A 14,649-nucleotide genomic window follows, 5' to 3' on the forward strand; every position below is an offset into this window, starting at 1 on the left:
GTACGCTACGTTTGGGGTTATGAATGTAACCTTTGTTTTCTTTCTTTCTGAGAGACGGGAACATTGCATTTCATCTTCATTAAAGAAAACAGAAACGGAACGTTATCATTACTTTCTCATTTAATTTTCTCTTTAGTTTATAAAAATGTGTCAAAATGCATTAAAACACAATATTTTTCTCAGGAATCATACAAAGCCACAGCAGAAATTGTATATACAGGCATCTGTCTTCACCTCTATCAAGACTTCAATTGTTTCTGGTGTTGCTCTCAACAGTTACTGTTTAATCAGCTGGAGAAACACCAAAGCTACTTTGAACTTTGCAGGTGTTATGAAGGTCAGTAATGGGTTGAAAGCCAAATTCAAATTTCTGATCAGTTCTGATTGAAATGAATTGAGCAAGAGCGCCTAAAAATGTTGCATGTCAAAGCTTTTGAATCACAATAAGAGTTTAAGAGTAAAGCAAGTCATGCAACTTGCAACATTAAGTTGGAAAGGAGGTTTGGAAACTTTCTTTGTACCCCAGAGTTTCAGCAATACAAACTCAGCTTTTGCCCTATTCTTTCACAACCTGATGTCTTTGACAGATTATACACTGATCCCAGACCAATCGACTTACCATCACTGGGTTGTCTGAACCCAACATTAAATTAGGTTATGGTTAGGGGTCCTTTGACCTTTAAAAAAACGCATCTTTTAAAACAATGAGCTGGATTGTTTTAGATTGTGATGAGACAATAAACCAAACTGTGAAATACAGCTTAAGTAACAGACCCATGCATTTAAAGTTCAAAAATACTTTGCTCAGACAGGATACTACATCTCAGAAAAACATAACATTGGTAGCTGTTTTGTCTTTCACCCCAAAAACTAATCTAAAAATAATGCCGCCCAGTGATCCTGTTACAAACTGTGTGGAATGTAGAGGAGGAGGAATGCATGCCTATTTTGTGTGTGCATCATCATAAAAGCACTTTGTCTGTCCTGTGACAAAACTTTAGGTTACCTGTATATTTTTTTTCATGTTGTTTTGAACAGGTAAGTAAATTAAGGTAGAGGTTAGGTAAGTTAGGGACAACTAGTTATGTTGGGAATAGGTTTAGGTAGGATTAGGTTGATTGGATGGTTAAAATTAAGCATTGCATAAAAGGGTTAAGTTCCTGGTTGGAGTTAAGCAAAACAAAATTGGGGGACAGACTGCTACAAAAATGTTCTGTTTATTCATGATGAATGTTTTGAGATTTCGCCATTCACAGAGAAGTCCATAACAAATCAGGCTGTGTATTATGCCATTCTTCTGATGAATTACTATGTATATTTTGCACCATGATGTCCTGGAGATTCATTGGACTCCTTTTTGGGGGGTATACAAAATTAAGTCCACGTAACTGATTTTAGTATGAAGGCTTAGCTTGAGGTTTGGATAAGGTTTGGATTAAGTTGAACGTTAAGACAGGACTCCAGGAAACAAACATAAATCAAAGTAATGTCCTCTAAAGTGATGAAAACACGAGTTTGTGTGTGTGTTCGTGTGTGTGTGTGGGGGGGGGGGGGTGTCCCTCGCGCCCCACCTCCCTGTCCTCCATCCAATCAGAGCACAGAACGGCCACTCGGGCCTCGCGACCATGGAGCGGCAGCAGCAGCAGCGGGGAGCGGAGTGAGGAGACAGTGGGGGAGGGTCACGTGTGTACACACTGTAGAGCTCAGCAGCACTCCAGCAGTAGTAATGCCTGTAACGGTCGGCCCCCTTTCAGATCCAGCCTCGTCCGAAAAGTTGATAGATGCGAAGCGAAACAACTGAAATCCACTAAAACGTGATTTTTCCCTTCCCGCTGTTTTACTTTTCACGAGCGCAAGTCTTTTTTTTCCATACCCAAATGAAACGACTGAGAAATGCCAGTGGAAATGCTACATCAAAACCCAATGCCTCCCTAGGGTTGTCACCGATCCAAGCCTATACGTTTGTGGTGAGTTCTCTTCTCGTTTCCATTGTTTCATCTCGACAAATACGAAAGGTATCGGTCTCTGGCTTTCACCTGAAAGTGGGAAGAAGTGAATTTGCACCGCTGGGGATGACTAGATGCGAGAGTGAGTAGTCGCAGTTGTGCCAACAAAGAAGGGGGTGTAATAAATAATGGTAAAGTCGTGACAGCTATCCTCGCTTTCATCTGCCTGGTCAAGTGTAATGACACGGCGTGAAGAAAAATAAATAAACCCCCCCTCCAACTCCATTAGCTGGTGTTTTCTTAGCTTTGTTCAGCTTCAGAAGTTCCACAATTTTAGCGACGGGCTTGTATTTGGAAAACAACACCTGACGAGGAGGTTTCTCACGGGATCAGCTTTCTGAGGTGCAGGGGAGAAAAAAAGTTGTATCATTTTGATCAAAAGGCCTCTCAGGTAATCTGCTCTTTATATGAATAATCATTTCCAATCTGTTGTTGATACCTTCTGTTGGGAGCTAAAACTAGTGGCTCTGTTAACTGTGAGGAATATGTATGTTATGACAAGCTGCAACATGAGCACAGCTTTGTTACCTAGGTCTGAATGCGCTCCCTTATATCCATGCCTACACATATACAGTCTTGTAGTGCTAAACCATTAAGATACACACAAAAAATAGTCTTAATCTTAATTTTAATGAGGTTTTACACCCAACTTTCGGTTTGTTTTGACAGATCGTGTGTCTTTGCTTTACCTACTTCAGTCCTTTTTTTACTTCATCATTGCTTTTAGCAGATGCAGGAAGGTTATTACTGGTAATTACTATATTTTATCATTCATTTTGAAATGGGTGCCACTTCATTGCGAAGTAGCTCTAGCCACTAGTCAGTGGTGCTTGTCACCCAAATGAAATGCTTCTTAAGACTCGGTCTTTGCACTTGTTGTCATCAACTTCATCCATGTGACCGGAGGGCAACTGGGCGTGTGTGGCTGTGGCTTAATGACAGTAAGCCTGCTTTGTGCTGACCATTGAACTCTTCACTTTGTTGAAGCCGCTGACAGTTCAGCAAGTTGCCGGAAAAGAAGCCGGGAAGTCTGCTGAGACTCAGACCGACCTATGTTTGACCAGACTCTGTTACACTAGAACTCAATAAGAGGAACTACTGTTTCCTCAAAGATAATCAGATGATGTTTGACACCCCTTTTGAAGTAGATAATCCATTAAAGCATCAGTGATGCGCTCATTAATCAAGGAAGCAGATCTCTATCGTTTGCAGGAAAATGTGCCGTTTAAAAGCTTTCAGACTCAAGCTATTTTGCCTCCGCTGTACAAAAACTGATAACAATTTGTACAATTTGTGCATAGAACCTTTCCCCAGGGCTTGAATTGGAATGCAATGAGTTACTTTGTAGATTTGAGGGTTATTAAAGAAACACATGTGCTGTATTGTGTCACCTGTCACGTCTGATGTTGCTGCATAGCAACAGTATCTGAGGCGAGTCTACTGGGGTGATGGCCACCCCTCAGAGTGTGGGTTATTTTGAATATAAAGATTGTACTTAATGTACCATTTTATATCAATGCTGTAGTTATACAATACATACATAACAATAAACCAATGTCCACATTAATAAATCAGTAGTTATGATTCAATAATATCCTATATATGATGATAAGAATAACGCTTGCTTTAATTTTAGATACTTGAAGCATATTTCTTTATATATTTTTAACAGTCTAAATATTGGAAAACAAATAGTCCATGCAAAAACAATCTTCAGTGTCCAATATATTCAAAGCCAATTTTCTACACTGTTTATTTCTAATCAAATATTATGATTTCCGTCCCGTGGACAGCCGTTTGAAAAAGCCCCGGAAACACCCTTGCACAAAAACGTGCAAAAACGAGTGGCGTAATCTTATTTTCTGGCTGTAGTACATTCTGCTGCTGCTGTGTTGCTGTAGACATGGCTACAGAATCATGTGACATCACTCGCAGCTTTCTGAGAAGGGCCTGTAAATTCCAGTAAGGCTATACGAGGGGTGTGCGCCCAGTATGTCACACTGCTCCCATCAGGCGGTGATATCTGGCTTCAGAACGCTGAGACGTCAAGCACGTGGGCGTCACTGTTACACGATCGTGTTTGGTGGGGCCGAAGCATGCCGAAGCAGGGCTGCCCCCTCTGGGGATAATAAACTTGACCACTTTTCACATGGCGTAGTGCAAAAAGTTCAGACAAGGTTTAACCAAGTGTACAACTGCAGTCAAAGTCACGTTCAAGAGTTTTCAGCTTAGGCTATAGAGCTCTCTCCTGGTTTGCATGCTTGTAGCAGTAGATGTAAATGAATGAATAGTTATATCTCCTGTTAGCACAGCTCATAATTAATGTAGCATAAAAGAAGGGAACCGTGATGGGCATGTTCTCTAAGGAACGGTCCTTGAAAGACTTTATTCAACAACCGTATGAAAGGAAAATAAAGTGACAAGTTACCATTCTCCTTGGAAATTAATAAAAGATAATATGCATACTTCAATGACTGCATGAGCTTAGCCCTGACCACAACTGCTCTGACAGCGCTCGTGCCGTAATAACAGCTGGGTGTAGTGTCTCTCTCTGACCTTCACTCAACCCCAACAACGTCACCTCCAGCTGTAGCCTTGACAGGCTCCAAAATGGGATAGAAAATGAAATGGCCCTCATTACACTGAATCAAAACAGACGTGGATCATGCAGCATGAAGCTGTTCTGCCTCCGAGTCAGGGGTGGACGTTTTCTTACACCCCGCTTGTTTTTCCCTCAGCTGAGTAGAAAACTAGTGATTTCATTATCGTGGGCTGCTGGCAAAACGCGCAGAGCTAAAGTGCACTGACTTTCACGACATGAGTGGTTGTTGCCTAGAGTGAATGAATGCTTTTGGTAAACAGCGAGCAGTCCACAAGGATTATACGAAAACATTCATTAGAATGTGGGCTTTTTCAATTTTACATAGCAGGTCATTTAAAGATTCATCTTTGCAAAAATAATATTAATAATGCAACTCTGATATACTCTGCACTGCATTGGTTGTTTGTAAGATTGGATTGGTAATTAAGACAATGCATGTCTTTTGGTCATATTTTTTAATGCATAATATTGTCTGAGAAAATCGGCAATGGTTGTTTTACTATGCATTTTCAGTGTGATCCCTCTAAAGCTTTGTTTATGGTCAGAGCATTGGTTTTTGTGCACTCCACAAGTCTCCACAGCCTCACAACTATTTGACACCGGCATTTGAGGTGTGCAGTCGTCGTGTCAGAGCTCAGAAAAAACAAACAAACCTCAGCATCAATGCTGGAAAAAGTCAAAACAGGAAGCAAAGGCGTTTTCTCCAGAAAGTCTAATTTTTTTCCAAACTGTTGCAGTGTCTCTCTGTGTATATCATCTGTGACTTTGTGTACTGATATATCACAGAAATGGCGGTTAAGACCAACACGATCGTGAAATCGTGTCTCCAACATGGTCACGCCAATCGCACCACAATGGCAAAAAGGCTGTTACTGTTACTGTTGTCATTCACGAAGGCGATGACAGCAAGCATGAACGCTCCCGTTATTTTTCCTCTCGCATGACGTACAGCCTTTTTCCTACTGTTCAAAAAGAATAGAAGCAGAGAGAAAATGCGACCTTTAAGTGGAGAAAAATATCAATACGCCAGCATTGCTTCCTCTCGCAATGCAATTATTGATATGCCGCTGTCAGATATCGATATTTTAGTCAAATTACAGATTACAGATTCTGTAAGTGGATTTCCACAACAACAGCAGACAGCTCCTATTAACTCTGCTTTGGAGGGTTACAACAATACGGCTCCGATTCCCTATGGAGATTATTAATGGGGCTTTTTCTTCTGGAGTTGTTGAGCATCACTGCATCCTGAGTGACTTTGTGATTCCCACCATCTATGTGCCCGCAACAGTAAAGCACAACTTTGTCCTCATGGGGGGAGTACTGTCCAGAAGGTCACTAAATTTGTTCCTGAAAAGCAAACTAAGATCTGTTTTTGGCCCGATGAGCACTCCTTTGGATGGGAAGAGTGTCAGGGGAATAAACTGAGATGCGTATCAGGGATTTTCCTGAGGGTTTTTGGCATCCCACAGATGGTTTTAAGGGAAATGGAAAGAAAACTCACCAGCAGTGTTACAGAATTACACTTTTAACCTGTTTTCTTAACTTGGGATTCACATTCTCAAGCATAATAGACTTTTTTTAATAAGATAATTAGATAGAAATAAATTAGAAACCTACACAAAGTGCAAATGTTCGAGTCATACATACGAGAGAAAACAGTTGCCCTCTTTTTTTAACAACTCCTGCAGCTATCAGAAGCTGTAGAGTGAGCCAATGTGTTAATGACAGGGAGTTAGAAATGTCCGTATACAGCAGGTGCTAATTAATGAGGACTGCCAGCCACATTGCAGTGAGTCCTCTTTAATAATCACGAACTTCCCCTTAAGTCATTTTCTCTGTAAGTGATGAAAGGTTGTGGGAGGAAGTAAAGAGTGAATAAGCTTACTGTACTTCTTAGTATATGGAAGCATTGTGGTGGTGGTGGTGGTGAGGGGGGTTTAGCACGAATCGATGAAAAGAGGAGCACTGGTTATAGTGTGCTTTTTTTTCAAGGTCTGCTTTCGTCAATGAGTCACCAAGCTGCCGGTGTTTGAGAGCAGTGTTTACAAGTGGGCTGACCAGTGCTCCCAACTCGGTGAAGACTGCCCTCCTCCCGATCCACTTCTTGTCCGTCTCTGTGCTCCAGCCCCCACTACAGCCCCGTTGCAGCCAATTGGAGCAGCACAGAGGAGAGACTGAGTGTATCTGTGTGTGTGTGAGAGGCTTAAGGCTAAAACAGCCTCTCTGTAGTGGTGTTACGTAAGCACACAGAAGAATGTTTCTCCTTTACTGGCATCGTTACTCATTCTCTGAAAACAAAACTGCCTTCCTACACTTTGTTTCAGGGTGTTCTCGGGGAGAAAATTTCCAGAAAATTCTGCACAGATTAGCGGGCGTACTGTTTCCATGTAAAAATGTTATCGTCCCTTCCCAAAAGCAGTTTTGCATGTGGAAACATATCTGTCAATTTAGTTCTGAGGAAAGGAAATATTGTGGGACCTGAGTTATTTACTTTAGCTTATAATAATAATCTTCCTAAGAATGACCCCAGTTAATTATGTAAGGAAACATCTAAATCATCCAGCCCCATCAGCTTCACTCCTAAATGTTCCTGACATCTACGCTGTCTCCCCCTTTCCTTTGTTTTTTGACCTTGTCCTGAACTCCAACCTACACCTCGTCCTTCGCTGACCCTTCACCAAAGCCTGCTTCACATTTCACTCTTTATAAATCTACCCATCGCCGCCTGCCCAGCCCCCAGGCAGCTTGGCAGTAACTTTGAACGGAAGATAAATGCTTTTGACTGGGCACCAAAGCTGTCTGTGAAATGTTCTTCTTTATCACGCTGCGTGTGAATGAAAAATATAAGGGCAGCTCTGCACAGTCAGCGGCGCTCTTGCATGCAACTGTAGGAGGGAGAACGAGGAGGCCGAGGCAGAGCGAGGGAGAGACGCCAAGGTGTCAAACAAATGCAGTTTTGTATTCTTCCACCAGAACAAAGGCCTCATTTTCTCTGGCCAGTGAGGAGCAATGGTGGGTTTTTGAGGCTGAGCTAGCAAATCAAACATATTGTGAGGCGTTTGTATTCAGTCAGTCAGATGCAGTGAAGTGAAATTAACAGTGTTACCCGTGGCATAATAGGCGAGACGTGGTGGACGTGTTTTTGTGTCGCGGCCTTGCTTAAAAAACTAATCATTTTAATAATATCAAGCAGGATAAACTCAGAGACCTTTTCATAAAAGCCATAAATATGACATAAAATAAAGATAGTTTTGGGTGATGTTAAAAATAAGTTTTAAAATGTTTTACAGTCATATATACTGCTGTACACGCATAGATGACAAATTAAAGGAAAAGCCTGAACTCAGTGGCTCCCTTAAGCTGTTGAGCGTATTTCGTTGTGCACATTGTTTAGGTGCACTTGTTCCCTAAAGCCCAGTCCGCATATAAAGGGATTTACCTCTGACGGTTGCCTAGGTAATCCACTAATGTATTTAGTCATATGTCAACAGCTGTATCCTTTACTTCCACGGATTGTTGCTTCAGTCTCTCACCTAAAGGTGAGGTACATTTACCTCAATATTCGCCCCCTTTGTGTCACCAGTGGTTATTTTTCCCCACCGTCACCACAAGTTGCTGAATTCATTGACATGTTATGGTCACTGCTAGGCTCTTCCTATGTCTGTGCCCCTTAAGAGGGAAATCCCTTTGCAAGACAAAATACAGTGACTGTTTTTATCCTATAATGAAACATTTCTGTCACGATGGTCGTCATCAAAGCCCCTCTAAAAGAAAGTCTGGCGACTTGACTGTTATTTTGACTCATGTCTGGGTTGTTATTTTAAAGCCCTTATCTAAATGAATGGGGAAACGAGAATGACTCACTTTAACGTAAAAATTAAATGTTTATAATCAACAGTCACATCCCAGGAAGAAAAGGTTTTAAAAGCTTCTTCCTCTTGAAAGCTGTATGCATCACGAGTGAGAAGGAGTTACTGTTCTTCTTCTACTGTAACCCTTCTACTCCAACAGGATTGGCTAATATGTTTCCTGTTTAAGCTGTTAATTGGCTCACCACTTATGCCCTCATTGGTGGCCACCATCATTAGCATTTCAGAGGTCCTTCACTGTTCCCTGTGTGTCACTAGAGTTGTCTTTTTTCAGGATTTCAATGCCCTGATTCAAAGGGCGCAAGAAGCTACTTAATGATTTGCTCTGTCTGAAAATGATGGAGAGTTCAAATAGCAAACGTGCTATTCAGCTTTCTCTGGTAACCGTTCGATTGTTATTCGAAGCTCGCATTCAGTCCTAAACCGCTCTCTGATGACTCTGCATAGTTGTGGTACATTTATGGCACGCTTTATCTTTATCTGTTCTAATTTGCACTGCACCGTGTTTGGATTTATTATTCAAAGGAATTCCAAACATTACTCTTTAACAGTTATTAACCTCAGACTTTGCGCGTTTGTCCTGTTTGTACAGTGGCACTTGGCAAAAGGCGTGTAGGTGCATTACCTCCAGCTTCTGACAGTGGAAGCACGTGATGAGGGAAATTCATATATGTTAAACAAACAAAAAGAAAACAAAAGCCACACAAACTTTAGGATGTTGTGAACTTTATGGTTTTTGAGAAGAATGGTAAACTAATCCTTATAGCAAAGCTTAAGAGTTTAATGAATCTACCAGGAATTCTATGTTATTTTTACCTTTATCATACACATATCTCATTAATGACTAATTCTTTTCTCCTTGACTCTGTCCACAGTCGACCTGTTGAGAGTGCTTGATCCGTGTCAGAGCCCAGCGATGTGGATCTGCATGGTTTACAATGAGACGGACACCAGCGTGGACTTCCGGCTCTGCCGGGACTTTGGCCTCATCCTGTCAATCCTCTCCCTCATCTACCTCCTGGTGTGTTTCCCACTGGGCCTGTGCTACAATATGCTGCTGGTCGTGGTCAACCTCTCAAACAAGGTGTCCATGACCATGCCTGATGTCTATTTTGTCAACATGGCCATTGCGGGTCTCGTGCTCAACCTGGTGGCGCCCGTGGAGCTGCTGAGCTCCACCTTCACCCGCTGGCATGTGTGGGAGTATAACAATGAGGTTTACATCACCCTACTCATCCTCTTCAACATCTCATCTCTGGTTATCATGTATTCCACCACGCTGCTCAGTCTGGACTACTACATAGAGCGCGCGCTGCCTCGCACGTACATGTCGAGTGTGTATAACACCAAACACGTGTGCGGGTTTATCTGGGGCGGCGCAGTGCTCACGAGCTTCTCCTCGCTGCTCTTCTATGTGTGCAACCACATCTCCACCAAGATGGTCGAATGCTCCAAAATGCAGAACAAGGAGGCAGCGGACTCGATCATGATGTTCATCGGCTACGTGGTGCCCGCCCTGGCTGTGCTTTATGCTTTTGTGCTCATTCTGCGCATCAGGAAGGAATCTACACCATTGGATCAGGACTCTGCTCGCTTGGACCCTTCCATACACAGGTTGCTGCTAGCTTCAGTCTGTGTGCAGTTCGTACTGTGGACTCCGTACTACATGACTCTTTTAGTACATACTGTAGTTGTTGCACCAGGATACATTAGCAGTGCACGTTACTTACCTATCTATTATTTCTTGAGATGCGTATCTAAACTGTTGGCGTTCTCCAGCAGCTTTGCAATGCCTCTTATGTACAGGCAGATGAACAAAAACTTCTCCAACAAGCTCCAGCGGCTGCTCAGGAGGCTGCATTGCAGAGACCAGTCCTGCCCTCGTGAACGCTCAACAGTGCAGCAAGTGGTGACGTGAGATCCCCCGCCCCCCTTGCTTGCATTTTCCACTTCTCGGCCTAGCCAGCACTTATCTCCCCTCTATAGCGCCAGTATCTGACGGGGATCTCTCACAACCCCGGACTGTTTTGAGAGCGACGTAGCTAACTCTGGAATTTCCTGTCACCTTCCCGGATTTTAATCTGTTCTATCTAGGTCTGCAATGAGGGGACAATGCAAACAAAAACCACTAAGTGCTGGGTTTTTTTTGTTTGTTTGTTTGTTTATTTTTAATACATTTCTCCACCAAGAAACTCAGGCTTCTAGTTTAAGGGTAGTAAATTGGGAACAATCATCCAATAACTACCGAGGACAGAGTTTCACAACAAAAAAATCCCGTTTTTCCGCATCCTCCTTTGGGAGTGGGTGTGGTTTTTGTGCCTACATTTCACCTCTAACACACAAGCAGATCCAATAAGCTATAAAAGTTTAATTATCAAATGCAGCCAAGTTACTTAGTTTTTTAACAGAACCCTCTCCACCCCTGCAATAATCATTTTAATAATATCAAGCAGGATAAACTCAGAGACCTTTTCATAAAAGCCATAAATATGACATAAAATAAAGATAGTTTTGGGTGATGTTAAAAATAAGTTTTAAAATGTTTTACAGTCATATATACTGCTGTACACGCATAGATGACAAATTAAAGGAAAAGCCTGAACTCAGTGGCTCCCTTAAGCTGTTGAGCGTATTTCGTTGTGCACATTGTTTAGGTGCACTTGTTCCCTAAAGCCCAGTCCGCATATAAAGGGATTTACCTCTGACGGTTGCCTAGGTAATCCACTAATGTATTTAGTCATATGTCAACAGCTGTATCCTTTACTTCCACGGATTGTTGCTTCAGTCTCTCACCTAAAGGTGAGGTACATTTACCTCAATATTCGCCCCCTTTGTGTCACCAGTGGTTATTTTTCCGCACCGTCACCACAAGTTGCTGAATTCATTGACATGTTATGGTCACTGCTAGGCTCTTCCTATGTCTGTGCCCCTTAAGAGGGAAATCCCTTTGCAAGACAAAATACAGTGACTGTTTTTATCCTATAATGAAACATTTCTGTCACGATGGTCGTCATCAAAGCCCCTCTAAAAGAAAGTCTGGCGACTTGACTGTTATTTTGACTCATGTCTGGGTTGTTATTTTAAAGCCCTTATCTAAATGAATGGGGAAACGAGAATGACTCACTTTAACGTAAAAATTAAATGTTTATAATCAACAGTCACATCCCAGGAAGAAAAGGTTTTAAAAGCTTCTTCCTCTTGAAAGCTGTATGCATCACGAGTGAGAAGGAGTTACTGTTCTTCTTCTACTGTAACCCTTCTACTCCAACAGGATTGGCTAATATGTTTCCTGTTTAAGCTGTTAATTGGCTCACCACTTATGCCCTCATTGAAGCAACAGTGGTGGCTGGTATACCCATAAGCAACCACCACTAATGAACGGTGTGCGTGCCAGTGGAAATCACTGTTTACCGCCCTCAAACTATAAGCCTCGGCCACTTCTTTTTTTTTAATTTGAACTCAGTTTTCCTTCTGCTTGAATTTGTTTTGATTATCAGATTAAATAATCTTCACATGTTGAAGCTGGAGTACAATATTAAGTTTGTCTTGGACACCAATACTACCCTGTGGCTAGAACTAAGTACTGATATTAAGATATGTTCCCATTTTAATTTCAAAGATTGTATTCTGAAGTTTTGATCCACTCAAACATACAAAGAGATTATTTTTACGTCTGTCAAGCTCCACTATATATATACAGACACACACACACATCTACACCACTTTGAAATCACACAGAACTAAATGGAACACTCACGTAAAGCTTGTATTCAGGGTTCAGACATAACCAGTATACCTCGTGTGATCTCTGCTGATTATAACCTTACCTGATAACCACAAACAGTTTGAAATCCCCTCATTAAGCTGAGCTGACAGCCAGTGTTCTGTTAACTTTTGATCTATTTCTGCAGGAATTATCCACCCAGTGGATCAGTGAACCCCCACACAGGGTCACAGAGAGAGCCCTGAGGGGTTGTCATGCACAGGCCACAAGACTTATGACTGGCTGTGAAGTTTTTGCACACTAACAGTATCAAAAACCTTCTTAAACATATGAAAAGCCCACTTGATAAGCACCTAGAAGCAGTGTGTACAATACAGAAGAGTTTGAACTTTAATGCTGCTCACATGCACATTATTATCAAAGCTGCTTTGCTTCCTTGCCTGCCATGGTAAACAGTGAACATAACAATCTGATGGCGACGAATCCCAGCTATCAGAACTAAAAACACGTTCTAGCATTCGGTCTGCTGCTTCACTGCATTAGTTTGCATATTGAATTAAAAGGCCAGTTTGTTAATCAGCCTGTGAAATGATACACCAGCAAGGTGGGGCGTCCACTCGAAGTTAAATGGAGACGGGCGCGCTCTGATATGAATCGTATGTTTGTATTCAGTTTTAATTTACACCTTCAAGCACACATTAACTCTGTTAATGACCCAAAGCTGAGCTGAAATGTTTGAAGTATTTGGGCGAGTGCTCTTTTGCTGTAAAATGTGAAGGAATGCCAGATGTACTAACAGGTTTGACCCTTTTTTTCTGTCAAGATTATAACAAAGTCACATACACACTCTCTCTATTTTTCCAAGCATTTCATGCGCTGCCCTCGTTACATGCATATGGATTCGGTCACTGGGAAATAGTATTCACCTAAAATGCATCATGTGCTGCCCCACAAAATCCTTGAATGGATGGTTTTTGGCACAGTTAATCATTATTTGCTCTCAGTTCAGTGTCCTAATGTGAACTGAGCATTTAGGAATGAAGAGCAAACACTGGACTGAATTTCTAAAAGTCCTTTTATTTTGTTAAATGTAGCATAGAAATTGCTACGTTTTGTAATTATAAGTTCATTCCTCCGAAAAACGTACTTAAATTGATTTTATGCAGTTCATGTGATACACTACCAACTGCATGTAAGTGTTATGAAAAGATATCCAAACAGAGGGTGCTCATAATTAATCTTTTTTAGCATAAGTCCTGAAGCTGCACCAAACGACACTAAGAGAGTGACAATCATGTAGAGATTCCAGTAGCTAAATAACTGCACTGTTTTGCTTCAAAATACCATCGAGTTTTTCTGAATTGCTTGAAGATGATGTGTGCATGTGCTGCCTAACTTTGCCTGATCAGTTTTCTTTAACCACTGCTGCAATTTCATCCATTAGTCTGTTTTTTTTTAAAATGTTTTTTAACTATCCAACCCCAATCCCTTGGCAGAATTAATGATCAGCGGTCACTACATGGAGTGATAGCGTGATGTTCACATCTAGAAACTAAAGCGTGATCAAAGCTCAAATCACACCTAACTCAGATGGCTGCTCGTGTCTGAGAATGGTTTATTATTTCAGAGGTGGCCAAAACCTCGCGTCGGCGCAAAGAAACAGCCCTAAGAGGTCTTGTATGTTGAACGAGTACAGATACATTTTAGTTATTTGAACAACCAAACCTCAAACATCCAGATGAATCCACATTCAGATGTTATGCTTTTGTGACTGTGTATACAAATGTATATGTATAGTACAAAATGATTTGTATATATTGTATGTAAAAATCTTGCAGGAGGACACCGTGCTCTTTGAAAAAATACAGTATTATTTTCTGAGAGATATATTTAGATTCTATAAGTACTCTACTGTCAGCTGAGTCAAAGACTGATTAAACAATAAACTAAAATGGATATAACCGCTCCTTCCTGTCTCAGTGAAATCTTACCATTCGTGTGGTCATGTGAACAATGTTTCTGTTTGTCAGATGTTTGTATTATTTTTAAATAGTGTACATGTTTGTGTTTTGAATCCATAGATCTGAGCTTACGTGGATGTTGGCTAAGTTAAAGTCATCTTGAGATGTTGGTTATTGGTGGACTGGTGGTGCATATGTGAGCTGTTCATTAGTGACACTAATCTCAGTAGTACCCCTGATTAGATGATGGGATGAGTGAATCAGCTCTGATGTAGGCATTTATATACTCACTGGCCACTTTATTAATTACACTTTGCTTGTACCACCACAATCTGCCTTCATTCTTGACAGTAAAGATTCAACGAGATGTTTTCATGTTGTTTATGTCACATTTTTAAACTACCATCTTAATGTTACAGCAAAGATAGAGGCTCGTCTTATTTTCGTGAGCCTGTGTAAAAGCCTCAGTGCACTTTTATAGCTG

At 41.3% G+C, this 14,649-nt stretch overlaps 1 protein-coding gene across 1 annotated transcript; it reads left to right on the forward strand.

Moving 5' to 3' along the window:
* The first annotated feature begins 1,632 nt into the window (after positions 1-1,632).
* Positions 1,633-14,511, forward strand: gpr146 (G protein-coupled receptor 146). The gene is made up of 2 exons (XM_080904216.1): positions 1,633-1,967; positions 9,356-14,511. Exon 2 carries the CDS (start codon positions 9,397-9,399, stop codon positions 10,396-10,398), a length of 1,002 nt encoding a protein of 333 aa, XP_080760342.1. The 5' UTR covers positions 1,633-1,967; positions 9,356-9,396; the 3' UTR covers positions 10,399-14,511.
* The last annotated feature ends 138 nt before the right edge of the window (positions 14,512-14,649 follow it).

This window comes from Rhamphochromis sp. 'chilingali' (genome assembly GCF_963969265.1).
Source record: "Rhamphochromis sp. 'chilingali' genome assembly, chromosome: 15".
Taxonomy (NCBI): Eukaryota; Metazoa; Chordata; class Actinopteri; order Cichliformes; family Cichlidae; genus Rhamphochromis; species Rhamphochromis sp. 'chilingali'.

What these genes read in the sequence shown, in the direction of transcription:
- gpr146 (XM_080904216.1), top strand. Translation starts at nt 9,397, where the DNA reads ATGTGGATCTGCATGGTTTACAATGAGACGGACACCAGCGTGGACTTC.